The sequence below is a fragment of the Oncorhynchus gorbuscha genome, linkage group LG12 (assembly GCF_021184085.1).
Source record: "Oncorhynchus gorbuscha isolate QuinsamMale2020 ecotype Even-year linkage group LG12, OgorEven_v1.0, whole genome shotgun sequence".
NCBI lineage: Eukaryota > Metazoa > Chordata > Actinopteri > Salmoniformes > Salmonidae > Oncorhynchus > Oncorhynchus gorbuscha.
In genome coordinates this window covers 38,671,776-38,698,648 of record NC_060184.1, presented here as the reverse complement: position 1 = coordinate 38,698,648, position 26,873 = coordinate 38,671,776, and the positions used below count along the sequence as shown (strand labels likewise).

General features: G+C 41.5%; 2 protein-coding genes across 2 annotated transcripts; one reads left to right on the top strand and one right to left on the bottom strand.

Moving 5' to 3' along the window:
- The first annotated feature begins 1,390 nt into the window (after positions 1 to 1,390).
- Positions 1,391 to 8,476, top strand: LOC123990984 (ectonucleoside triphosphate diphosphohydrolase 5-like). The gene is made up of 13 exons (XM_046292057.1): positions 1,391 to 2,136; positions 2,427 to 2,506; positions 2,635 to 2,778; positions 2,918 to 2,993; positions 3,426 to 3,461; positions 4,156 to 4,244; positions 4,357 to 4,436; positions 4,570 to 4,631; positions 4,775 to 4,876; positions 5,172 to 5,315; positions 7,770 to 7,826; positions 8,066 to 8,181; positions 8,339 to 8,476. Exons 1-13 carry the CDS (start codon positions 1,890 to 1,892, stop codon positions 8,423 to 8,425), a joined length of 1,320 nt encoding a protein of 439 aa, XP_046148013.1. The 5' UTR covers positions 1,391 to 1,889; the 3' UTR covers positions 8,426 to 8,476.
- LOC123990983 (zinc finger protein 410-like) lies at positions 8,258 to 26,873 on the bottom strand. The gene is given in 12 exon segments (XM_046292055.1): positions 8,258 to 9,561; positions 9,735 to 9,854; positions 10,137 to 10,256; positions 10,539 to 10,628; positions 13,946 to 14,127; positions 14,207 to 14,369; positions 21,460 to 21,577; positions 21,579 to 21,682; positions 25,018 to 25,203; positions 25,391 to 25,523; positions 25,666 to 25,717; positions 25,806 to 26,873. Coding segments are annotated over 11 exon segments (1,350 nt in total). The 5' UTR covers positions 25,699 to 25,717; positions 25,806 to 26,873; the 3' UTR covers positions 8,258 to 9,460.

Genomic DNA, 26,873 nt, shown 5'->3' with positions numbered 1-26,873 from the left:
ACTGCTGTCAGAAATGAGCTCAATATAAACTTTTGTGCCTATTTTATTCCCAGCATTTATTTACACAACATGCCACTATATAGGTAGCAGCTATCGTTTCTTTATTTGCATGCAGTGTAAGTTAGCTAGCTAGCACAAAAATGTGTTCATTAAAGAAATGTAGGCGAGTCGACAAGGCAGGACCATGACATTATCAGAGGTAAACTGGCTTTGGCAGCCAAAACAGTCAAATGCTCCCTCTAAACATGAATCGATTCTCAATTGCGATATGGTTCTAGAAACATAAGATCTACTTTCATAACACATCAAAAAATAATTTCACAAATGCAAAATATACACTACTGTGCTCTGTTTTAGTTCAGTTCAGTTACAACACTTCTGGCGTCCTTTCATTACACACCGGCGTTTGGTGACGCTATAGTTTACTAGAACGGGTCAACAAGCGCTGTAACATGGACATGAGGGAACCCTAACGCTATAGAGGTGTGTGTCGTAATTCAACAATTTGTTTAATGAAAAATCTTTCTGGATTATAGTACATTTCCAAAGGTTTTCGAAATCGCATTCATTGGAAACAAGCATTATTAAAGTGTAGACAAAACTTCGGGATTATTGTACACAATCCCATGCAGTCTTCAATGCATCAACTGAGAACCAAAGAGGAAGCCCTCTGGTGAACGGTGGCTAGCAGCTAGCTATCATAGTCTTGGGAATTTGACAGCACTGCACTGGAAATTTGAACAGAGTAGCCTTTTAACAGCCTCAGTACAGAACTGTTTATATTCTTGACAGCTGCAGCGTTGTGGTTTCACTTGCAATACTGTAGGTTTTCCATGGGGTTAGCTTATATAACATAAGGTTATAACATGTTTATTCACTATTAAAAACCAATAACACATTCCTTTAAACAAGGCCAATCAATCAAATGTATTTTATAAAGCCCTTTTAACATCAGCAGTTGTCAAAAAGTGCTTTACAGATACCCAGCCTAAAACCCCAAAGAGAAAGCAATGCAGACAGAAGCAAAGTGTCTAGAAAAAAAATCCCTAGAAAGCAGGAACCTAGGAAGAAACCTACAGTGGAACCAGGCCCGCAGGGCTTGCCAGTCCTGTTCTGGCTGTACCGGAACCGTTTTCAGTATACGTGGCCAGATCGTTTTTCAAGATGGACTGCATGGACAGGAGAGAGAGCATCTGAATTTCTCACAATAGTCTATAGTATTTGTCACACATATGATAGTTGGTTCTTTTTATTTATATTTATTTAACCTTTATTTAACTAGGCTAGTCAGTTAAGAACACATTTTAATTTACAATGACGGCCTACCCCGGCCAAACCCTAACCCGGACGACGCTGGGCCAATTGTGCACCACCCTATGGGACTCCCAATCACGGCGGGTTGTGATACAGCCTGGAATCAAACCAGGGTCTGTAGTGACGTCTCTAGCACTGAGATGCAGTGCCTTTAGACCGCTGAGCCACTCGGGCGAAACAGTTGTAAGGGGAGTACTATACATTTGTCTAACAATCCTGCTTGGTGGAAGTGTCAACGTCATCCTCCAGAAGGCTCCCTTCTGATTGGTGAATGGCTAGTTAGGGTGTGGTTAAAGTGCATATAACTGTATGCTATTGCTTTGGGGCTCTTCTGTTGGTTGTTGCTTCTAGTTGGGACCTTGTGTCATCTATCCAGTTAGGTCAGGACTCAGGAACAGTGTCAATTATCTAGCGTGCTGTTGGCTAAACTAAACTTTCCTATGCATGACTGCCTCAGTGTCCACTCTCCTATTAGTTGAGTTGACTAAGATACCCTTCAGTCCCTCAGTTTTAGCCTAATCCTCCTGGCCTCGTACCCATCAGAGGGACACTCATTTCCTACTCCTTCCCAAGAGATGTCTTCCCAAGCTTCTCTCCGACCTGCGGTGGTCCTGTCACTGGTTCTGGTTGTGTGGGCTCTGACAGGGCTGACCCATGCCCAGCCCAAGGCTTCTGTCCTGGACTTCTCAGCCAGCCTGGGTAACCTCCTCCCAAGCCTCAGCCGACCAGCCAACTCCAGCCGGATCTTCTATGGGGTAATGTTTGACGCTGGCAGCACTGGCACACGCATCCATGTCTATACCTTCATACAGAAAGACCCTGGTGAGTTATGCTAAAACTACTGGAGAGAGAGGAGGTGTTTAGATGCTCCCTGATGTGTTACTCTGCACAATGTAGTGCTATTGAATTGCCCGTTTAGTTCAAGCAAAATTGAATTGGTATATTATTAAATGCTCATCCATAAACATAACTCTATGCGCATCTTCATAAAACATTGTTCATGTTTGCAAACTGTAAATTAAATGCTTATTGCTCCAAGTGGATTTTGTCATCTCAATTGTATGTTTTTTTTGTTGTTGACGGATCGTTCATGTGTAACTTTTGCCTGACAGAGGAGTTACCAGTGTTGGATAATGAGATGTTCCATTCCATCAAGCCTGGTCTGTCAGCATATGCAGACATGCCTGAAATGGTGAGACAGCAGTGGTTGTAATTGTCGATGCAGCAAGTGGTATTCAAATATTTCAAAAACACTTCAAATGGCTTGAGTCCCTAAAATGCACATCATAATCATCATCTCCACCACCACATTCTCTCCAGGGTGGGTACACAGTGAGGCAGCTTCTGAAAGTGGCTAAGAAAACCGTCCCCCGGCTGGAATGGAGGAGAACCCCGCTGGTCTTGAAAGCTACAGCAGGACTCAGGCTGCTGCCCTCAGAGAAAGCCCAGGCTCTACTGGAACAGGTAGGGGTGGGAGCTAGGGCACTCCTAGATCTAATAGTGGCTGGAGCACTACTAAATCAGGTATGCTACTGCCATAGGTGTTGACACCGCATTCACCCTTTTTACTGTCATCTCACTGTCTTCCCACTGCACCCCACAGGTGCAGGATGTTTTTGATGAATCTCCCTTCTTCGTCCCAGACGATAGCGTCAGCATAATGAATGGTACAAATGAAGGTAAAGTCTCGTCTACCCATAACCCGTAGTCAACCTCCAGTCAGAGCTATTCATCAGCACACCAGAGGCAGGCTTCAGCAGTGCTCGCGTCTTGGTGGCATCAGTCACTGTTCTCCTTTGACAGCTTGCTGTACACTTTCTTAACCCCGATCTGTTATGATGACGCTGTAGAAAAAGAGGGTTGTTGTTGTTAGTCTGTCTTGGTTACACCTCAAAAAGGTGTAATTATGGGGTGAATGGATTTAGTGGTTTACCAAACCTTGTGTGGTGTAATTGATTTGTCAGCATTTTGTCTCAAATGATAGCCCTCTTACACAAACTAATGTCAAACTAATGCTTATGCATGTCAAACAAGGGATGAGTTAACTGCACTAAACTGCACTGTCAGATCAGTATTACCCTCACTTGAATTATACTTTTTTGTTCTTGTAGGAATCTTGGCGTGGGTTACTGTGAACTTTTTGACAGGTGAAGCTTGTAACTTTTTGTCATAGTACATATTGTAATGCATTATTGTCACTTTTCAAACAATTTTGTTTAGGCTATTATATTATCAGGTTGTAGGGTCAGCTATAAACAGGTAACTGCCAAAATAATGGAAACACAGTAAAAGAGGGAAACAACGTATGTATATTGAAAACAAGTGCTTTCACACAGGTGTGGTTCCTGAGTTAATTAAGCAATTATCATCTCATCATGCTTAGGGTAATGTATAAAAATTCTGGGCAGGCCATTATTTTTGCTACCATGGTTATGCCACCATAGGATGACAATGCCCCCATCCAAAGGGCACGAGTAAACAATATGCCATGGCATTATCAGACACCAGTTCTCAACCCAATTGAACACTTATGGGAGATTCTGGAGCGGCACCTGAGAGGTTTTCCATCACAAACAAAACACTAAATAATGGAATTTCTCGTGGAAGAATGGTGTTGCATCCCTCCGATAGAGTTTCGGACACTTGTAGAAACTATGACAAGGTGCATTGAAGCTGTTCTGGCTCGTGGGGGCCCAACACACTATTAAGACGCTTTATGGTGGTGTTTCATTTATTTTGGCAGTTACTTGTATATACACATAAATCAGACAGCTAACTCCCACCGTCTTCAGAGGGAACTTGTCAATAAAGTTGGTTCAAATGTGAAGCATGTTATTTTAGGTCACCTGTATGCTGAGACCAGGAAGACAGTGGGGATACTGGATCTGGGGGGAGGATCGACTCAAATCACTTTTCTTCCTAAATCCAAGGTTAGTGTCCATTTGTACAAGTTGATTCATTTTCAATATTGTGTTTCTATATTGTGTTAACAGTTTTTATTGGAATGGTAATAACATTTATTGATTGATTTTTCCTGTGCAGAAAACCATTGGAAGTTCTCCTGATGACTACATTGCCAGAATTGACATGTTCAACTCGACATATGAACTCTACACTCACAGGTATACAATCTATATCCACTGATGCAGCAAGTATAAACAGTAATATTTCTTCGTAACAAATCCGTAAGGTAGGTATTTGTAAAACTGTTTTCCAAGTAAGATTGATTGATTGATTGATTGATTGAATTGACAGCTACCTGGGTAATGGACTGATGGCAGCTAGACTGGCAGCCCTAGGAGCACTGGGGGCAGACGGTACAGGGATTACATATTTTACATATCATCATCAGCATGTTATCTCCATTTAGACAATATAGGTTTCAGAACATGTATAAAATGTTTACTTTGCCATGTTATTCATAGACCCCCATATATTATTTTGTTACTTTACACTCCAGGGTTAGAGTGGAGAGTGTTCAAAAGCTCCTGCCTGCCTAAGAAGTTCAGAGAGGAGTGGAGCTTTGGAGGACTCACCTACATAGTCAGTGGGATACCTGATGGTGAGTCAGCCAACTCACTATATCTGCTAGAAGTACAGTCAAATATGTACCATAGTAGATCAACCTTGGAACAGTTCTTTGGATGGTAACACAAAACATAGCATGCTGAGGTACCTATCAATGTGTCCTCTATGCAGGATGGTAAGGTTTACCTGAGTTTGCTCATTGGGGTATTAGGTCTTGGGTGCTGTGGAGCAGTTTGTTACAAATGTGTGTGAAAAGTGCTATACACATGCATTTCATTGATTGATTGAAAACGTGTCATAATAGTATCCTGTTTCTGTCGCTGTCCCAGGTTATGTGGGATACAAGCTATGTTACCAGGAGGTGTTGAAGGTGGTAAAGGGAATAGTTCACCAGCCCTATGAGTTGAAAGACACCAGTGTGTTCTACGCTTTCTCCTATTACTTTGACCGAGCCGTGGATGCAGGCCTTATTGGTGAGAGGAAGCACACACTATGACTTACACACAATACTTCAACCAAGCAGTGGAATTTTCAGTGAGAGGACACACACACACACACACACACACACACACACACACACACACACACACACACACACACACACACACACACACACACACACACACACACACACACACACACACACACACACACACACACAGTTAGTATAATTACTCACTGCTAGAATTAGATTTATTCACCTCCTCCCTCTCAACAGGGAAAACAATACTCATTGCTGAGGTGATTGACTCCAGTGTTTTCCCTGGGATTTCTTTCAGCAGCAGTGGAAAAGTTAGAGGGTTGGTGGTTCATGGTAGTGGGAGGGGCCAATGCATGGTTTTAGGGCATATTTCCTGTAATTCTATACATTTTTCCATTGGGCAGAGCACATTTTAGTTGTAAAGCTAGTTTCCTGCAATTCTACAGGTTTTGTCCTGAGGCTGAGAGACAAATTTCAGTTTGAAATCATATTTGAAAATATATTGCGCCATTATATTTTCTACATACTATATCTGGTTTTAGTAGTTTAAGTTTACACTTCAATATTTTACCATCCCCAAATATATATTTTTTTGCATTGGTGGCAACGATTTTGCAGTGGCGTGCTGCTACTAAATGCATTTACAGTTGAAGTCGGAAGTTTACAAACACTTAGGTTGTAGTCATTAAAACTCGTTTTTCAACCACTCCACAAATTTCTTGTTAACAAACTATAGTTTGGCAAGTCGGTTAGGACATCTACTTTGTGCATGACACAAGTCATTTTTCGAACAATTGTTTACAGGCAGATTATTTCACATATAATTCACTGTATCACAATTCCAGTGGGTCAGAAGTTTATGTACACTAAGTTGACTGTGCGTTTAAACAGCTTGGGAAATTCCCGAAAATTATGTCATGGCTTTAGAAGCTTCTGATAGGCTAATTGACATATTTCGAGTCAATTGGAGGTGTACTCGTGGATGTATTTCAAGGCCTACCTTCAAACACATTACCTCTTTGCTTGACATCATGGGAAAATCAAAAGAAATCAGCCAAGACCTCAGAAAAATAATTGTAGACCTCCACAAGTCTGATTCATCCTTGGGAACAATTTCCAAACGCCTGAAGGTACCACATTCATCTGTACAAACAATAATACACATGTATAAACACCATGGGATCACGCAGAACGAGACGCGTTCTTTCTCCTAGAGATGAACATACTTAATTCAATCGCAGAACAACAGCAAAGGACCTTGTGAAGATGCTGGAGAAAACAGGTACAAAAGTGTCTATATCCACAGTAAAATTTGTCCTGTTGACATAACCTGAAAGGCCGCTCAGCAAGGAAGAAGCCACTGCTCCAAAACCGTCATAACAAAAGCCAGACTACGGTTTGCAACTGCACATGGGGGCAAAGATCGTACTTTTTGCATAAATGTCCTCTGGTCTGATGAAACAAAAATAGAACTGTTTGGCCATAATGACCATTGTTATCTTTGGAGTAAAAAGGGGAAGCATGCAAGCCGAAGAACACCATCCCAACTGTGATGCACGGGGGTGGCAGCATCATGTTGTGGGGATTCTTTGCTGCAGGAGGGACTGGTGCGCTTCACAACATAGATGGCATTATGAGGAGGACAATTATGTGGATATATTGAAGCAACATCTCAAGACATCAGTCAGGAAGTTAAAGCTTGGTCTTCCAAATGGACAATGACCCCAAGCATACTTCCAAAGTTGTGGCAAAATGGCTTAAGGACAACAAAGTCAAGGTATTGGAGCGGCCATCACAAAGCCCTGACCTCAATCCCATAGAAAACTTGTGGGCAGATCTGAAAAAGCGTGTGCTAGCAAGGAGGCCGACAAACCTGACTCAGTTACACCAACTCTGTCAGGAGGAATGGGCCAAAATTCAAACTTATTGTGGGAAGCTTGTGGAAGGCTACCTGAAATGTTTGACCCAAGTTAAACAATTTAAAGGCAATGCTACCAAATACTAATTGAGTGTATGTAAACTTCTGACCCACTGGGAATGTGATGAAAGAAATAAAAGCCTAAATAAATCGTTCTCTTTACTATTATTCTGACCTTTCACATTATTAAAGTGGTGATATAACTGACATAAAACAGGGAATTGTTACTGGGATTAAATGTCAGGAATTGTGAAAAACTGAGTTTACATGTATTTGGCTTAGGTGTATGTAAACGTCCGACTTAAACTGTAGGGGAAACACTGGACTCAGTGGTGCGTTAAAGATGTGGAGTTATTACAGTGGTGTCATTGGTTGTCGACTCAGTGAGTGAGATGAGAAAGGTTGCAGGCCCAATTGTTAGTATGATGGGGATGTACTGTGTAGCCCTGCTGTCATTATGAATGATAGTGTGATAGGTGTTTCTGTCTGATGGAAAGGTTAACGACCCCAATCGCTCCTCTCTTTCAGACAGGACCCAAGGAGGGATGCTGGAGGTCAGGGACTTCAAGAAGAGAGCTAAAGAGGGTGAGAACCAGATAAGCCTGAATCATGATATGCATAGCAATGGATTTATCATTACTATTTAGTGAGAGACTATCTTCTCTGCGCAGTGCACTTCAGACATGCCGTGCATGGCAATGTATTATACCCATATCAGACTTACTGCGCTGTGTACTGGAGAAGTCTCATTGGATGAAAGTGTCTTCCTCTCCTCTTTCCTTTACTGCACTGATCTGGAAACTGATTTTTGTTTCTTATTCCAGTGTGTAACAAGATGTCTAAGTACCGTCCAATCAGCCCCTTCCTGTGTATGGACATGACCTACATCACCTGTCTGCTCAAAGACGGCTTTGGCTTCAAGGAGAACACTGTACTGCAGGTGAGACAGTAAAGCCGTAATGCACAATAGTCCTTTTTGGCAAGTCAGTAAAGCAAAACACTTTTTAAAGACAGGATCAGTTCAAATGTTTTATTCATTTGAATAAATACAAAAAGACATGTTGAGTGATTTGGTGTGGGTTGTCTCTCTTCCCTAGCTGACTAAGAAAGTCAACAACGTGGAGACAAGCTGGGCTTTAGGTGCCACGTTCAACCACTTCCAGAACCTAAAGATCCACAGATAGACAAGGAGCCACGGGTCTGGGTGGGCAGGAGGGGAAAACCACTGGATTAGATGGTGCTCAAAAATAAATGGACTGAGGAACCATTGTTGTTTTAAACAGCCTTTGACCCTGCCTTATTGTGAATTGTAATGTCTTAAAAATATGCCTTGCATCTTTGACTTACTATTTGACTATCAAGATTTGACATTTCTGAGATAACATTACAATTGTTACAACTATTTTTGTTACCCAACACCTAAATGGTTGGTCCTATAGTTCAGTAGGTCTATTGTTTTCATGTGACTGGTTGCTATAGCACAATGGTCTCATATTATTTACATCTCTATTAAAGCACTGGGGGCTGTCGCTGACTGAAACGCCACTTAGTTGTGTTACTGTATAAAAGGTGGATATTTTGACCGTCTGTTTAATATCACTTGGGTGTGATCTTTATTTTCATTAAAAAAATATAACTGGTATGAGTGTGTGCTTTGCAAAAAAAGTGTGTTAAATTTTTCTACATGCAGCCCTCTGTGCATCAAATCTTACTGTGCTTTAGTTCCAATAGCAGCTTGGGAGTTTGGAACTGATTTCAACGTTTCCTTTCTACTAATGATGGAGGACGGAGCACATTGCTGTGGAGCACATTTAATGTCCTTTTCAAATAGTCTTACGTCAGCTATAGACTTGATTCATTTGTGAATTAAGCTAAAAGCAACAGCCTTAATATTGTTTTACCAAACACTGCATGTTGAGCTTACACAGTTGATTTAGTATGTTTCACAATGACAAATCCAGGTATCTACATGTACTTTCTTTTAATAAAACTCACGATTTGTATATCTGTCTTATTTCTTTGGAAGTCACCTGATAGTTATTTGTATTTATAAACTACAGAAAACATATTTGTACAAGTTCTAGAACATTTCATACTGTCTTTCTCAAAATAAAACCCTTAGTAGCTAATTACAGATATCTACAGGGCTAAAAGTGAAGGATGCATCTATGTACAGAGAGCTTTGCCTCAAATGCCTGAGATTTGCCCAACAGACTTGACTACAATAGGGCCACCACATCCTCTGGGTATGTGTGGCTTGCTGTTGTCATGGTGACCAGGTCATGGGGTTGAGAGAGAACAACCACAGAGTCTGCCGAGCCTAGAAAGGAGGAGGAAAGGAAGAGGAGGATGGAAGGCATTAAATAACTAACATGGTCATAGGCTGTTCCCATGGTTTTTGGACAAGAATATAACAGCGTCGCTAACTGTTGGAGAGTATCTGGGTTTTGCATTTGTGACGGGTTGTATGACAAGGTGTGAGAGTGTGTCTACCTTGGGCTCGCAGCATGGCATGGTGGACGTTAATTGGATCAACCCCTGTAGTCATGGTGACCATGGTGTCGACGGGCGACCCGTCGGCCTCCAGTAAACTGCTGTGTGTCAAAGCCTCACCTGTCAATAACACACAGGGGACATACTGTACATTACAGGTATGTTTGTGTGCCATATTGAACTTTCCAGATGGAAAACAACGGGCTGGTTCCACACACACACACACACACACACACACACACACACACACACACACACACACACACACACACACACACACACACACACACACACAAGGCTGCGGCTGAATTAGGTGCGTTTGTGCTGGGTTGGAACTGGAAGAAAGAACGCTCGTAACCAGGCTCGGAGACCACTAGCCTAGTTTGTGTGTGTGTGTGTTACCCGTTTCTCTGCCCTCGTTCCCCTGAGCCTCCTCTCCATGTCTCTTCCTCATGTGAACATTTCTGCTACCGCTCTGAGAGAACGTCTTCCCACAGATCCCACACTGGTGGGGCTTTTCTCCTGGAACACGATAACACATATCAGTGGTTGCATCTTAAATGGAACTCTATTCAGTGCACTACCTTTGCACATAAGGCCATAAGACTCTGGTCAAAAGGAGTCACTATATAGGGAATAGGGTGTCATGAGAGACAACCAGTGACACACACTGAAGCTAAAGTTGTGTTTGTAGACAGTAGGAACTTGATTTCCACATATTCAGTTGACATAGATAAACGAAGCTAACTGTTGTAATTTCACTATATATAGACTGAAAAGCTGAAACTGGCGTGGTGTTCTCACCTGAGTGTACGAGCATGTGTTTGCGTAGACTGGAGTACTCAGCGAAGGACCGACCACAACCATCTGCTTCACACAAGAAGGGCTTCTCCCCTGCAGACAACACACACACCTATGAATGATCACATGTTTCCCACACACACACACACGCTTGAAGGCACATACAGTTTTAAGGCTTCTCACCTGTAGACACACACTGTTAGCACTGAGGTGGTGTGCCCTAGCAGGAAGACCACTTTGTGCAGCTCACCCTGCACTATCAGCTCCAATGTAAATAACATGAGTAAGTCTACTTCTGATAAGTTTCCAGTAAAGAATTAAAGACAATCAAGCAACCCAGAAATGTGCTAAAAAAATATCCCATATTAACATATGTAGCCTGAGAAGCAATCAGTCAATAACTTGCTTGTTAACAGACGACATTCATATTCTGACTATCTCTGAAACTCACTTAGATAATACCTTTGATGGTACAGTGGTAGCAATACATGGTTATGACATCTCCCGAAAAGGGGCGATTTTGCAGTACAGGAATCACATTCCTGTAAAGCTTAGAAACGATCTAATGTTAAATAATGTTGAAGTAATATGGTTACAGGTTCATCTGCCTCACCTAAAGCCCATTATTGTGGGAAGCTGCTATAGACCACTAAGTGCTAACAGTCGGTATCTGGATAATATGTGTGAAATGCTTGATAACTAATGCTGCAGAAATTTGCTTTAAAGCAGTATCCAAATCCATAGGATGTAGTGATCACAATATAATAGCCATATCTAGGAATACCAAAGTTCCAAAGGCTGGGCCTAATATAGTGTATAAGAGGTCATACAAAAAGTTTTGTAGTGATTCATATGTTGATGATGTAGAGAATATTTGCTGGTCTGTGGTGTGTAATGAGGAGCAACCAGTAGCTGCACTTGACACATGAAATTGCTTATTCCAATCACTGATAAGCACGCACCCATTAAGAAAATGACTGTAACAACTGTTAAATCGCCTTGGATTGATGAGGAATTGAAAAATTGTATGGTTGAGAGGGATGAGGCAAAAGGTATGGCAAATAAGTCTGGCAGCCCAACTGGCAAACGTACTGCAAATTAAGAAATCATGTAACTAAACAAAAATACAAATAAAATATAATATGAATCAAAGATCAATTATATAAAGAATGATAGTAAAAAGCTTTGAAACAAATATCAAGTATATAAAGAATCATAGTAAAAAGCTTTGGGGCACGTTAAATTAAATTTTGGGGAAAAAAGCCAACTCGGCTCCATCATTCATTGAATCAGCTGGCTCACAAACCCCACTGACATTGCAAACTACCTTAATGATTTTTTTAATTGGCAAGATAAGAAAACTTAGGGATGACATGACAGCAACAAATGCTGACACTACACATCCATGTATATCGGACCAAATTATGAAAAACAAGAATTGTACTTTGAATTCCGTAAAGTCAGTGTGGAAGAGGGGAATTTTTTAAATGTTGTCTATCAACAATGAAAAGCCACCGTGGTCTGACAATCTGGATATAAAATTACTGAGGATAATAGCAGACGATATTGCCACATCTTCAGTTTAAGCCTACTAGAAAGTGTGTGCCCTCAGTCAGGCCTGGAGGGAAGCGAAAGTTCTTCCACTACCCAATAGTAGTAGAGCCCCATTTACTGGCTCAAATAGCCAACGAATCACCCTGTTACCAACCCTTAGTAAACTTCTGGAAAAAAATTATATTTGACCAGATAGCATTGTATTTCACAGTAAACAAATTGACAACAGACTTTCAGCACACGTATAGGGAAGGACACTCAACAAGCACAGTACTTACAAAATAACTAATGATTGGCTGAGAGAAATTGATGATAAAATTACTGTGGGGGCTGTCTTGTTAGACTTGAGTGCAGCTTTTGACATTATCGATCATAGTCTGCTGCTGTAAAAAATTGTGTTATGGCTTTACACCCCCCTGCTATAATGTGGATAAAGAGTTACTAGTCTAACAGAACACAGAGGGTGTTCTTTAATAGAAGTTGCTCAAACATAATCCAGGTAAAATCATGAATTCCCCAGGGTAGCTGTTTAGGCCCCTTGGTTTAAAAAAAAACTTTTTTTTTTTTTTTACTAACGACATGCCACGGACTTTGAGTTATCCTCATACATAGCAACTCAACACTATACACGTCAGCTACTACAGCAACTGAAATGACTGCAACACTTAAGAAAGAGCTGCAGTTAGTTTCAGAGTGGGTGCAAAGGAATAAGTTATCCCTAAATATTTCTAAAACTAAAAGCATTGTATTAGGGAAAAAACATTCACTACACCCTAAATCTACATGGAAATTGAGCAAGTTGAGATGACAACTGCTTGGAGTAACCCTAGATTGTAAACTGTCATGACATATTGATACAGTAGTAGCTAAGATGGGGAGAAGTCTGTCCATAATAAAGTGATGCTCTGCATTCTTAACAAAACTATCAATACGGCAAGTCCTACAGGCCCTAGTTTTGTTGCACCTTGACTACTGTTCAGTCGTTTGGTCAGGTGCAACAAAAAAGGACTTAGGAAAATAGCAATTGACTCAGAATAGGGCAGTACGGCTGGCCCTTGGATGTACACAGAGAGCTAATATTAATAATATGCATGTTAATCTCTCCTGGCTCAAAGTGGAGGAGAGATTGACTTCATCACTACTTGTATTTATGAGAGGTATTGACATGTTGAATGCACTGAGCTGTCTGTCTAAACTACTGGCACACAGCTCAGAGACCCATGCATACCCAACCAGACGTCTCTTCACAGTCCCCAAGTCCAGAACAGACTATGGAGGCGCACAGTACTACATAGAGCCATGACTACATGGAACTCTATTCCACATCAAGTAACTGGTGCAAGCAGTACAATTAGATTTAAAAAACAGAAAAAACACAGTGGGGACTGTGAAGCAACACAAACATAGGCACAGACACATGCATACACACACACGATAACATACGCACTATACATACACATGGATTTAGTATTGTACATATGTGGTAGTGGTGTAGCAGGGACCTGAGGGCACACAGTGTGTTGTGAAATCTGTGAATGTATTGTAATGTTTTTAAAATCGTATAAACTGCCTTTCATTTTGCTGGACCCCAAGAAGCGTGGGGATCCATAATAAATACAAATACAATGATTACACTTTTTTTCTCAGACCAAGCATTATACCACTCTCTCCCACACAAATACACTTATCCCATGTCCTCCCACAGCACTGAATACACATAATACAGTTTACTTCTATGCCCTACTACTGGATACAGAGCAGACGAAAAGAGATGTCCTTCCTGCATATGTGCACTTGAGCTCTAGCGCTGTGTACCTCTGCGTGTGTGTGGTGTGTGTGTTTCTGACTGTCCCCACCTGTGTGTGTGCGTTTGTGGTTCTTGAGGTTTCCTGCGGTGGTGAACTTCTTGCCACAGTTTTTCTCTTTGCAGATGAAGGGCTTGTCACCATTGTGAGTTCTCATGTGGACCTGCAGACGCTGCAGCACGTAGAAACTCTTCCCACAGCCCTCTGCCCCACACCGGAACGTGCGGTCGTTCCTGACACACACACACGCACATATATGAACATTTGAGGTGATATTTGAGAATATGGAGAATATGGTGTGTGTGTATATACCTGTGTGTTTTGAGGTGGTATTTGAGGTGAGCAGGCCAGGTGAAGGTTCTGTAGCAGCCCTCAAAGGAGCAGCGGAGGATCTGTTTAGACGACAGTGTACGATTGGGCCTCGCCGGCTGTTCTCTCTTCGCCCCCTCCGATAGGAAGCTGGGCAGGTGGTCACCTAGACAACAAAAGCAGAAATGGGATGCGATACCATATACTGATGTCTTCCTTTGCATTATAGTACACATGAAGAGTAGCTTCTGCTTTTGCAGCGGCTAATGGGGATCCTAATACGTACCAAATACCCAGTATCAGCTAAAGTATCAGCTATCAGCGATAACACTTGCTCTTCAGTGGTTAGTTGGTGACAGTAAATAAGGGCTGACCCCATTTAGTCGACAGGTCGATTTTTTGGTTAACAGGCTGTTGGTCAACCGAGGTTTCTTTAGTCGAGCAGTCACAACTTTATTTTTTCCCATGGTGCACAAGACAACTATCTGATTCACGCCTGTCTCGTGGACTAAGCAATTGCAGAGACCACAGGGATGGCACAGTCTATCGCTCTAAAATATGTGATGCTGAAATTGTATATGGTTATTGTATGTAAAAAAATAATGGTGCACTCTAATATAATTTTACAACAAATGTGCCTTCTCCCTCGTTGGATATGGTCGCTGTCCGCGGTTCTGAAACAAACTTCAGTGCACTGTAGAATTGGCGCCTTACCCCATGTTGCAATGTGCATAATAGCTCAATTAACCAGCATATTGGGATTAAGAACAATGCGGCAGAGGCAGCAGCAGCAGAAACGGCCCTGTCCTTAAACCCTATTCGGACTGGATTAGTTTTACTGGGGAGGGGAATGTAATTATGTGTACCAGCGCAAAACACCACATCTTTCATTTTAGTCCTGTACCAATCTGCCATGTTAGTAATTTGTACATTGCAAGAGAGTAACAATTCTAGCCAGAAAAACCTACTGTTTTTTGGCGATAATACTAGTCCCGTGCGAATCGCCATCTCTGTGATTTGAGAGAAATATCTGTTTGACAGGGGTTGCACAAGGTTTGAGAAGAAACAATAAGTGATTTGATAAATTGAACGAAGTGCTGCACATAGCCTATATATGAAGGGCCTCCATGTATCAATGTTTACAGTGAATGCTGTTGTTCATCTGTTTTGTGCTTATGAAATATGAATTGAATATTGCCAAATGCATCAGTAAAAAAATATTGCGGATATTTAATGTAACTGACCTAAACGTTTGTAGTTCACTTTCACATCCATAGCCTTAAAAAGCATCTCAAGTGCAAGTACACTGTTTAGCTCACATATGATGGCTGGGGGACATTTAGGACGTCTACTGCAGATCGCTAAAATATCCTATTGATTATGATCTCATTTTCTCAATTCAAATACTATGGAGACACTATGCCAAAGCTGGTTTGGTACGGTTTAGAAACTTGTGAACCAAGCTGGAGTTATCAGTGTATCCTGTTATCGCCTGGAGGTGTTGAACTATTTTCACGCCAAGAAAAAAACCTCCAGGCTTAATCATAACTGTCAATTTATTGGGGAAAAAGAATAACAGGGGGCAGTTTGGATAAAATATAATCCCATCTGAGTCATCCTCTGGAATAACAAACATTATGGGGTAATAATTACGTAACCAACTTTCTCTAGTAATACTAGTCCCGTGAGAATTCTTTATTTTGTACACATTTTCTACATTGTAGAATAATAGTGAAGACATCAAAACTATGAAATAACATATGGAATCACGTAGTAACCAAAACAAAGCGTTAAACAAATCAAAATATACAGTTGAAGTTGGAAGTTTACATACACTTAGGTTGGAGTCATTAAAACAAGTTTTAAAACAAAACAAATTTCTTGAAAAAAATTGTAGACCTCCACAAGTCTGGCTCATCCTTGGGAGCCATTTCCAAATGCATGAAGGTACCACATTCATCTGTACAAACAATAGTATGCAAGTATAAACACCATGGGACCACGTAGCCATCATACCTCTCTGGAAGGAGATGTGTTCTGACTCCTAGAGATGAACCTACTTTGTTGCAAAAAGTGCAAATCAATCCCAGAACAACAGCAAAGGACCTTGTACCTGTTTCCTCCAGCATCTATATCCACAGTAAAACGAGTCCTATATCGACATAACCTGAAAGGCCGCTCAGCAAGGAAGAAGCCACTGCTCCAGAACCGCCATAAAAAGCCAGACTACGTTCGCAACTGCACATGGGGACAAAGATCGCCATTTTTGGAGAAATGTCCTCTGGTCTGATGAAACAAAAATAGAAATGTTTGGCCATAATGACCATCGTTACCTTTGGAGAAAAAAGGGGAGGCTTGCAAGCCGAAGAACACCATCCCAACCGTGAAGCACGGAGATGGCAGCATCATGTTGTGGGGATGCTTTGCTGCAGGAGGGACTGGTGCACTTCACAAAATAGATGGCATCATGGGGTTGGAAAATTATGTGGATATATTGAAGCAACTTCTCAATACATCAGTCAGTCAGTTAAAGCTTGGTTGCAAATGGGTCTTCCAAATGGAAGATAACCCCAAGCATACTTCTAAAGTTGTGGCAAAGTGGCTTAAGGACAACAAAGTCAAGCTATTGGAGTGCAATCACAAAGCCCTGACCTCAATCCTATAGAAAATCTGTGGGCAGAACTGAAAAAGTGTGTGTGAGCAAGAAGGCCCACAAACCTGACTCAGTTACACCAGCTGTCAGGAGGAATGGGCCAAAATTCACCCAACTTATTGTGGGAAGCTTGTGGAAGGCTACCTGAAATGTTTGAGCCAAGTTAAACAATTTAAAGGCAATGCAACAAAATACTAATTGAGTGCATGAAAACTTCTGAACCCCTGGGAATGTGATAAAATAAATAAAAGCTGAAATAAATCATTCTCTCTACTATTATTCTGACATTTCACATCTTTAAAATAAAAAGTGGTGATCTTAACTGACATAAAACAGGGAATTTGTACTGGGATTAAATGTCAGGAATTGTGAAAAACTGAGTTTAAATGTATTTGGTTAAGGTGTATGTAAACTTCCGACTTCAACTGCATTTTAGATTCTTCAAAGTAGCCACCCTTTGCCTGGATGACAGCTTTGTCCAATCTTGGCATTCTTTCAACCAACTTCACCTGGAATGCTTTTCCAACAGTTTTGAAGGAGTTCCCACATATTCTGAGCCCTTGTTGGCAGCTTTTCCTTCACTCTGTGGTCCAACTCATCCCAAACAGTCTCAAATGGTTTGAGGTCAGGTGACTGTGGAGGCCAACTCATCTGATGCAGCATTCCATCACTCTCCTTCTTGGTCAAATAGCCCTTACACAGCGGGGATGTGTGTTGGGTCATTGTCCTGTTGAAAAATAAATTATCGTACCACTAAGCGCAAACCAGATGGGATGGCGTATTGCTGCAGAATGTTGTGGTAGCCATGCTGATTAAGTGTGCCTTGAATTCTAAATAAATCACTGACAGTGTCACCAGCAAAGCACCCCCACATGTAAGTCGCTCTGGATAAGAGCGTCTGCTAAATGACTTAAATGTAAATGTAAATCTCCATGCTTCACAGTGAGAACCACACATGCGGAGATCATTTGTTCACCTACTTCTGCGTCTCACAAAGACACGGCAGTTGGAACTAAATATCTACATTTGGACTCGGACCAAAAGGACAGATTTCACCTGGTCTAATATCCATTGCTTATGTTTCTTGGCCCAAGCAAGTATCTTCTTATTAGGGTCCTTTAGTAGTGGCTTCTTTGTAGCAATTTAACCAGGAAGGCCTGATTCACGCAGTCTCCTCTGAACAGTTGATGTTGAGATGTCTGTTAATTTAACTATGTGAAGCATTAATTTGGGCTGCAATTTCTGAGGTGGTAACTCTATTGAACTTATCCTCTGCAGCAGAGGTAACTCTGGGTCTTCCTTTCCTGTGGCGGTCCTCATGAGAGCCACTTACATCATAGCGCTTGATGTTTTTGAGACTGCACTTGAAGTAACTTTTAAAGTTCAAGAAATTTTCCGGATTGACTGACATGTCATTTCTTATTGAGCTTATTTGCTTATTTGAGCTGTTCTTGCCATAATATGGACTTCTTTTACCAAATAGCACTATCTTCTGTATTCCACCCCTACCTAGTCACAACACAACTATTGGCTCAAATGCATTAAGAAGGAAAGACATTCCACAAAATAACAAGGCACACCTCTTAATTGAAATGCATTCCAGGTGACTACCTGGAATGCCAAGAGTGTGCAAAGAGTGTGCCAAGAGTGTGCAAAGCTGTTATCAAGTTAAAGGGTGGCTATTTTGAAGAATCTCAAATATAAAACATGTTTAGATTTGTTTAACACTTTTTTGGTTACTGCATGATTCCATATGTGTTAATGTCTTCACTGTTATTTTACCATGTAGAAAAAAGTAAAAATTAAGAAAAATCCTGGAATGAGTAGGTGTGTCCAAACTTTTGATTGGTACTGTATATCTACAGAAATAAGAAAGTTCTTGCTTCAGTTGCCTCCGAGTGATTCTTTAATAACCTACTGAGCACCAAGCCACATTTTTTCGTCAGAACAGACTGGTATGGGGCCTCCCGAGTGGCGCAGCGGTCTAAAGCACTGTATTGCAGTGCTAGAGGCGTCACTACAGATCAGGGTTAGATCCTGGGCCGTGTCATAGCCGGCTGAGACCGGGAGATCCATGAGGCGGCGCATAATTGGTCCAGCGTCGTCCGGGTTAGGGGAGGGTTTGGCCGGCTGGGATGTGCTTGTCCCATCACGCTCTAGTGACTCATTGTGGCAGCCAGGCGTATGCATGCTGACTTCGGTCGCCAGCTGTATGGCGTTTCCTCCGACACATTGGTGCGGCTGGCTTCCGAGTTTAGCGGGCAGTGTGTCAAGAAGCAGTGCGACTTGGCGGGGTCATGTTCCAGAGGACGCATGACTCTCGACCTTCACCTCTCCCGAGTCCAACGGGAGAAGCAGCAATGGGACAAGACTGTAAAAAAAAAATACCAATTGGATATCATGAAATTGGGGAAAAGAAAAAGTAAAATAAAAAAAATGACATTATTTACTACTTAGTGTTGTTTATACTGTTCCAAACCAGAAAAGTAATATTGTAATCTAACAGCACCTGTTTGTCACACACAATATACAAGCAGATCTCACTCCTATACCCTCCTTTTTCTAGATCTCCTTCTTCTTATTATTACAATTATTATTATGATCATCATTATAATAAGTAATGTCGTTATCATTAGCAGGCTTAGTATAGTAGCCTTGTATAACCACCATCGAGCTGTAGGCCTAAGAACATGTCCTATTTAGGCTTAATAACCTAACTTAGGCCTACTGCATATTTTAATTATTGGGCTACTGTATCAACCAATAATTTATTAATTCATGCCATCACACAGCATATGGGACATTCATGCTTTGAAATGCAATCGAGCATTTTAGTTTTAAAGTTAAATAACAAAGGGAGCTTTGAATAATTAGCCTAAACAATAAATAAACTGCAATTCACAAAGGCATGCAACTGTTTTTCGTCTGCTGTAGCAAAGGCTTTAAATATCTTGTTTTTCATTAGAACAGACTCTCTGGTCCACTTATTTACCAAATGCCGTTTACACTGTTCCAAATGGTCAGAAGAAAATGATATTGTAATCTTACAGCATCTTTTTGCCACACTCACAATGCCTGCTCCTATACCTTCCTTTTTCTGGATCTCCAGTAGTTTCCACAACTAATTCAAATGTCTTCCACAGATCTGACTTCCCCTTCCCTCCCTGCGCAACCAGTAAACAATCACCCATTGAGTTTATTTTCACATCTTCCGTTTCCATTCTGCTGTCGACATTACCGTGTTCAGAGTTTGTTATAACCAATTTATTGATGTGATTACGATAGGATATTGGTTAGGCCCTATTAGTCACATGCATGCCATTCTTACATGTTTCATGTAAAGAGAGCAAGGGTTGAGGGAATAGGAGATGCTTTTCAGTCAGAAACAAGTAAGACCCTAAATGTCTGTAACTATGTTGCAGCTTCAGCAAGGACAGGAATAAACACTTGCTGTGCTGTGGTGCCTTTTCGATGCAGTAGGGAGGAGAGCGAGACAATGTGCGCCAGTCACACAGGCACTCACTGTCATTTTTTTAACACAGTGTGACCATCGGGCTCTTTCTTGGGTCATTTGTGCGTCTTAATTATTGAATCAGACATATATGTAGTTGGTTTTATTCAAATAGGGTGTGTGTCTATATATGGAAAAATAAGTTTAAACATTTCAACATTTCTCTCCTTCTCTCTTTCTTTCTCTCTCTCGGAGGACCTGAGCCCTAGAACCATGCCCCAGGACTACCTGACATGATGACTCCTTGCTGTCCCCAGTCCACCTGGCCATGCTGCTGCTCCAGTTTCAACTGGCCTGGGCCCTAGGACCATGTCCCAGGACTACCTGACATGAGGACTCCTTGCTGTCCCCAGTCCACCTGGCCATGCTCCTGCTCCAGTTTCAACTGTTCTGCCTTACTATTATTCAACCATGCTGGTCATTTATGAACATTTGAACATCTTGGCCACGTTCTGTTATAATCTCCACCTGGCACAGCCAGAAGAGGACTGGCCACCCCACATATGCTCTCTCTAATTCTCTCTTTCTTTCTCTCTCTCGGAGGACCTGAGCCCTAGGACCGTGCCCCAGGACTACCTGACATGATGGCTCCTTGCTGTCCCCAGTCCATCTGACTGTGCTGCTGCTCCAGTTTCAACTGTTCTGCCTTATTATTATTTGACCATGCTGGTCATTTATGAACATTTGAACATCTTGGTCATGTTCTGTTATAATCTCTACCCGGCACAGCCAGAAGAGGACTGGCCACCCCACATAGCCCGGTTCCTCTCTAGGTTTCTTCCTAGGTTTTGGCCTTTCTAGGGAGTTTTTCCTAGCCACCGTGCTTTTACACCTGCATTGTTTGCTGTTTGGGGTTTTAGGCTGGGTTTCTGTACAGCACTTTGAGATATCAGCTGATGTACGAAGGGCTATATAAATAAATTTGATTTGATTTGATTTGATTTGATTCAACCAATCGAATGGTCGAAAGAACAGGACAACTCTTGACTGAGCAAGATTTTTTTTTTTGTCAGGGACAGCCCTACAGTAAACCATCATTAAAGTCAACCCACCACCATAACAACCCTTCAAAAAAAGAAGAAGTGACATTACTGTTGGTGCCATTCCCAGCCCTAGCGTCCTGGCTAGCCTTGGCATCTTTAGCCAGCTGTGCCCGCGTGGCTGCGATGAGGCTGTCGTGCGCCAGCTCCTGTACCCTCAGGTACCAGGGGGGCAGTGCCATCCACGCCACAATCCCCGGACGAGATCACCTCTTCTTCCTCTTCCTCTGCACCATCTGCTGAGAAGATTAGGGGCTCAGAGGAGGCTGCTAGACCTGGGAGAATAGGGAGGGAGGGGAGGGATGGAGGGCGAACAGAAAAAGGAGGGTGGAGGGGAGAGAGAGTTTGTCAGGGCATGATGAAGTGTCCTTGTCATGTTATCTCAGTCCTACAAAGTAAACAAAACAAGGTCATAAGAGAATAATTGTGATCATTTGCCAGACAGAGACAGAGCATGGCAAAGACAGAGCATCCAGAGATGAGATAATAAACACTTGTCAGTGCATTTGCATGACAGTTCAAAGCTGCTTTGTCACACCACAGTACAGATAACAGTTAAATACTGCATTTCAAAACTAGGGATGGCCACGGTTATTCTAATACCCAAACGGACGTTAGTATTCGATTACTTGTGTGAATACTGTTGTTGTTGTTGTTGTAGTATAGGCCTATTTTAACAATGAAAGCCATTGTCTAAATTAATTTAAAATATCCATGTGACATTGTTATATACCATGACATTTGAAATTCTTAATTTAATAAAACTGAATGTAGTTTTTATGACGTGTGCCCTATAAAAACATAACACATACCGGTAGCCTTCATGTGTATAGCTAGGTGTTTGTCAGCCTATCAAAGCACCACTACAGCCAAAGAGGATCCATGTGCAGAAAGTAAAGTGAGAGATGCAATGCAAAATGGAATTAAGATTAAGGAATTCAAAGTTAGCTAAATGAGAACGAGCAGACTGTAGGCTACACTGAGCAACCATCAAGTAGGCTGTTTAATCTGAATGGACTCGTTGGTTTTTGTAGACAAGCTCAGGGAGCAAATGCTGCCTCGCCTAGCTAACCATATTAGGGATGAATTGGAACTCCGACTGCGAGCCAGAACTAATCGCACAACATCAGTGACCGACCTCACTAATGCTCGTGGCTGAATGGAAGCAGGTCCCCGCAGCAAAGTTCCAACATCTAGTGGAAAACCTTCCCAGAAGAATGGAGGCTTTTATGGAAGCAAAGGGGGGGACCAACTCCATAATAATGGCCATGATTTTGGAATGAGATGTTCGATGATGTTCACACACTTTTGGCCATGTAATGTAATCAAAAGTTTAGCATTTGTCCCATATTCCTAACACACAATGACTACATCAAGCTTGTGACTCTACAAGCTCGGATGCATTTGCAGTTAGTTTTGGGTTATCTAAATACTGGTCACTATTACTCTTCTTTACATGTATATATTACCATAAGTGTTTAAATATTCCAGCTTCCAGTCACTTTTCAGCCCTGTTCACATGTACAGTTGAAGTCGGAAATTTACATACACTTAGGTTGGAGCCATTAAAACTTGTTTTTCAACCACTCCACAAAAACTATAGTTTTGGCAAGTCGGTTAGGACATCTACTTTGTTCATGACAAAAGCTATTTTTCCAACAATTGTTTAGACAGAGAGATTATTTCACTTATAATTTACTGTATCACAATTCCAGTGGGCCAGAAGTTTACATACACTAAGTTGACTGTGCCTTTATACAGCTTGGAAAATTCCAGAAAATGTCATGGCCTAAGAAGCTTCTGATAGGCTAATTGACATAATTTGAGTCAATTGGAGGTGAACCTGTGGATGTATTTCAAGGCCTACCTTCAAACGCCGTGCCTCGTTGCTTGAAATCATGGAAAAATCTCAAGAAATCAGCCAAGACCTCAGAAAAATAATTGAGACCTCCAAAAGTCTGGTTCATCCTTGGGAGCAATTTCCAAACACCTGAAGGTACCACGTTCATCTGTACAAACAATACAGATGAAGGACCTTGTGAAGATGCTGGTACAAAAGTATCTATATCCACAGTAAAACGAGTCCTATATCAACATAACCTGAAAGGCCACTCAGCAAACCGCCATAAAAAGGCCAGACTACAGTTTGTAACTGCACATGGGGACAAACATCATACTTTTTTGGAGAAATGTCCTCTGGTCTGATGAAACAAAAATAGAACTGTTTGGCCATAATGACCATCATTATGTTTGGAGGGAAAAGGGGGAGGCTTGCAAACTGAAGAACACCATACCACCATATCCTTCTCTACTATTATTCTGACATTTCACATCCTCAAAATAAAGTGGTGATCCTAACTGATCTAAGACAGGGAATATTTACTCTGATTAAATGTCAGGAATTGTGAAAAACTGAGTTTAAATGCTTTTTATTTTTTTAAACCTTTATTTAAGCAGGCAAGTCAGTTAAGAACAAATTCTTATTTTCAATGACGGCCTAGGAACAGTGTACGTTGTCAGCTCGGGGGTTTGAACTTGCAACCTTCAGGTTACTAGTCCAACGCTCTAACCACTAGGCTACCCTGCCGCCCCATTTAACTAAGGTGTGTGTTAACTTCTGACTTCAACTGTATATATCCTACTACCCTGTCACATTTTATGTATAAACCAACCTCAACTACTCCAGTATCCCTGAACATTGAATAACGTACTAACACTGACCTGTATATACTTGTATTCTCTTGTTTCTTCAACCTATATCGCACTTCTGGTGTTTTTTTTCACTTGATTATATTATTACTACTAACACTGCATTGTTGGGAAACAGCTATCGAGGGAAGAATTTCACTGTACTGTTTTACACCGGTTGTATCCTGTGCACTTGGCATACTTGGCGTACAAACGTTTAAACTTGAAAAAATAGGAACTGAATGGTGAATGATGACTGGAGTAATTCTCTTTCTATGCGAGTAGATAATGATGAGTGAAAAAGATTTACAGATTTAAACCAGAGACTGGTTGGTTACGGGCCCAACACTCTCAACCTCTAGGCTACATCATTCATTATGATTATCCCATAATCATAGTAGCATCAACATTTATGTAGAAGTGTTCACAAACATGTTCTATAATAAAAGTGACTCCAAAATGACACTATACATTATTCACCAGTCACTTCCTATTGGACAAAACATAATCTGAAACACAACCAAAAGAAGCTGTAAATGCATCCAACAAGTGTGTAGAATCGCAAGCCTGATGTAATAATTGCATTAGGAATATGGGACCAAATACTACATTTGACTACTTTAATACACCAAAAGTGAAATTTGTTCAAGTACTTAGGTCAGCTCCCACTTGGACCAGTCAAAGCTATTTTCTGTCCTGGCATCCCAATGGTGGAACCAGCTTCCCCATGATGCTAGGACAGCAGAGTCTATGCCCATACCAGAAAATGTCTGAAACCCTACCTCTTCAAAGAGTATCAACATCTCATGTTCACTTTACAGCACCACATGCAGGCATGCCCTGGAAGAAAAGGTAGCTGTCTATTTAGAAATATGGTGATAGAAGTGTTGTTTTTTTATGCCTGGGGCCTGCGTCTCCATACCTTTGGCGAGGTTCAGAAGGACATAGGAGGTGCTCTCTGACCGTTGCAGGTCATGGAGGACGGGAGGGGGGCTGGGGGGCATGTGAGGGCTGCGGGGGTGGTGGTGCACCACCATGGGGCTCCGCTCTGCACCCCCAAACTCTGAACGGGATGGAGACCTTGCTGACACATGGCTGAGACCACCCTCTGAGGAATAAAGTAACAGATTACATTAGTGGAGTGGTTAGTTGCCTGAGGACCAATGACAGAGCAGGTTCATAGAGAGATTTAGTCTAAGTGGGAATATATAATATGAAAAACACAAGGTCTTTTTATGGTCTATGAGGATTTCCAGTCATTCTCTTCGATAGCTGTCTCATGCTATCTGTCCGACCTGTCAGACCCAGCCGTGTGCACAGGGAGCTGTCTGCGGGAGCCAGCAGGGGAAGGCAGATGTGTTTGGGCTCCGAGTCCTCCAGACCCTGCCCCAGAGGTATGGATGCGTTCTGGACAAACTGAACCAGCAGCTGCAGAAGTAGAGGGGGAAGTGAGGAAGAGAGAATCTATCAAGCTGTTATGTAGCTACGGGTGGATCTATTAGTGCAAATGGAAGACTCCAAATAAATACATCCATGCATTCATGTTGGCAGGTGAATAGTGTGTTGTTACCTCAGGTTTGGAGTCAAGCTCATCTGACAGCATGGATTACACCTTGAGAGATCTGTTGGGATAAATCAAACTATGCATTAAACTGGGGAGGAATTTTCATTCTTACAAAAACGTATTGTACTTTACTGTCCATTACTTACCCCCAAAATTAGCTTTTAAGTGAGATGTCCTTTTAGGGTTGGGGTGAGAATTATCATCTCGGTTTCATCAGTTTCCATTCATGAAGTCGTCATAAACCTAAATAGATTATATAAACCTATTTGGTTGAATGACTTGTTGAAGTTAGCAACCAACATCGCAACAAAAGTGCGTGCGTCTATTAGTTAACTGAGCTGTTAGTCCGTCAACTCACTAGGAATCACAACAAACTTTGCATAATCTGTGAAGGCTAACTAGTTAGCTGGCTAACTAGCACAGCCTCAATGTTTAGCTAATGCAACATTTATAATGTTGGTTGGTTGGCTGCATAGCAAGCTACCACCAGCACAGCAGCTACTGTTTCTCCAAACAGAATATAGCTATGTTACCAGTTATGATAGATTGAACAGTAAGTAACACAACCGTAAAAACTAAATCCAGAGTTTCTAAACACAGAGTCGCACCATCGCGAGACTTCCGGGAACGCTTGCGAAACAGACCAAACAGACCAGGCCGGGGTTTGGAGAGTTAAGAAATCAATGTGAGAAGTAAAAAATAATTCCTTAGTTGGTAATTTTCTCAAAATCTACAGGAACAACCTATATTCGAGACAATGTTTTAAGAATTTGAACATGTGATTACTCCACCTTCCTGAAAGTGACAAACTGACAAGTTTTCCATTTCGTAAAAAAAAAAACACTATATCGAAGGTGTGCCTTCAATTTGACCGCCTGCACTTGGAAATTCGGCACGAGACGACCGTTAGACACGATGACGTAAACTGCGCATGAGCAGCTGGCAATCATCGCCTACAACCGTGATTTCTATTGGCTAAGCAGTTTCTGACTATCTTCATACAGTACGATATTTTTTCATTCCCATTGCAGCTAAAAAAATATTTTAAAACTGAACCGAAAACTGTGGCTATTTTAACGTTAGCTAGTTGGCCGGTGAGTTTGTTAACATTGCAGTCAATAGCTTGCTAGCTTCTTATGCCAAAACAAAGCTTCTCAACAGTCAATCTACGTCGCACATCTACACTATAATCAAAACACTAAGACAAAACATTC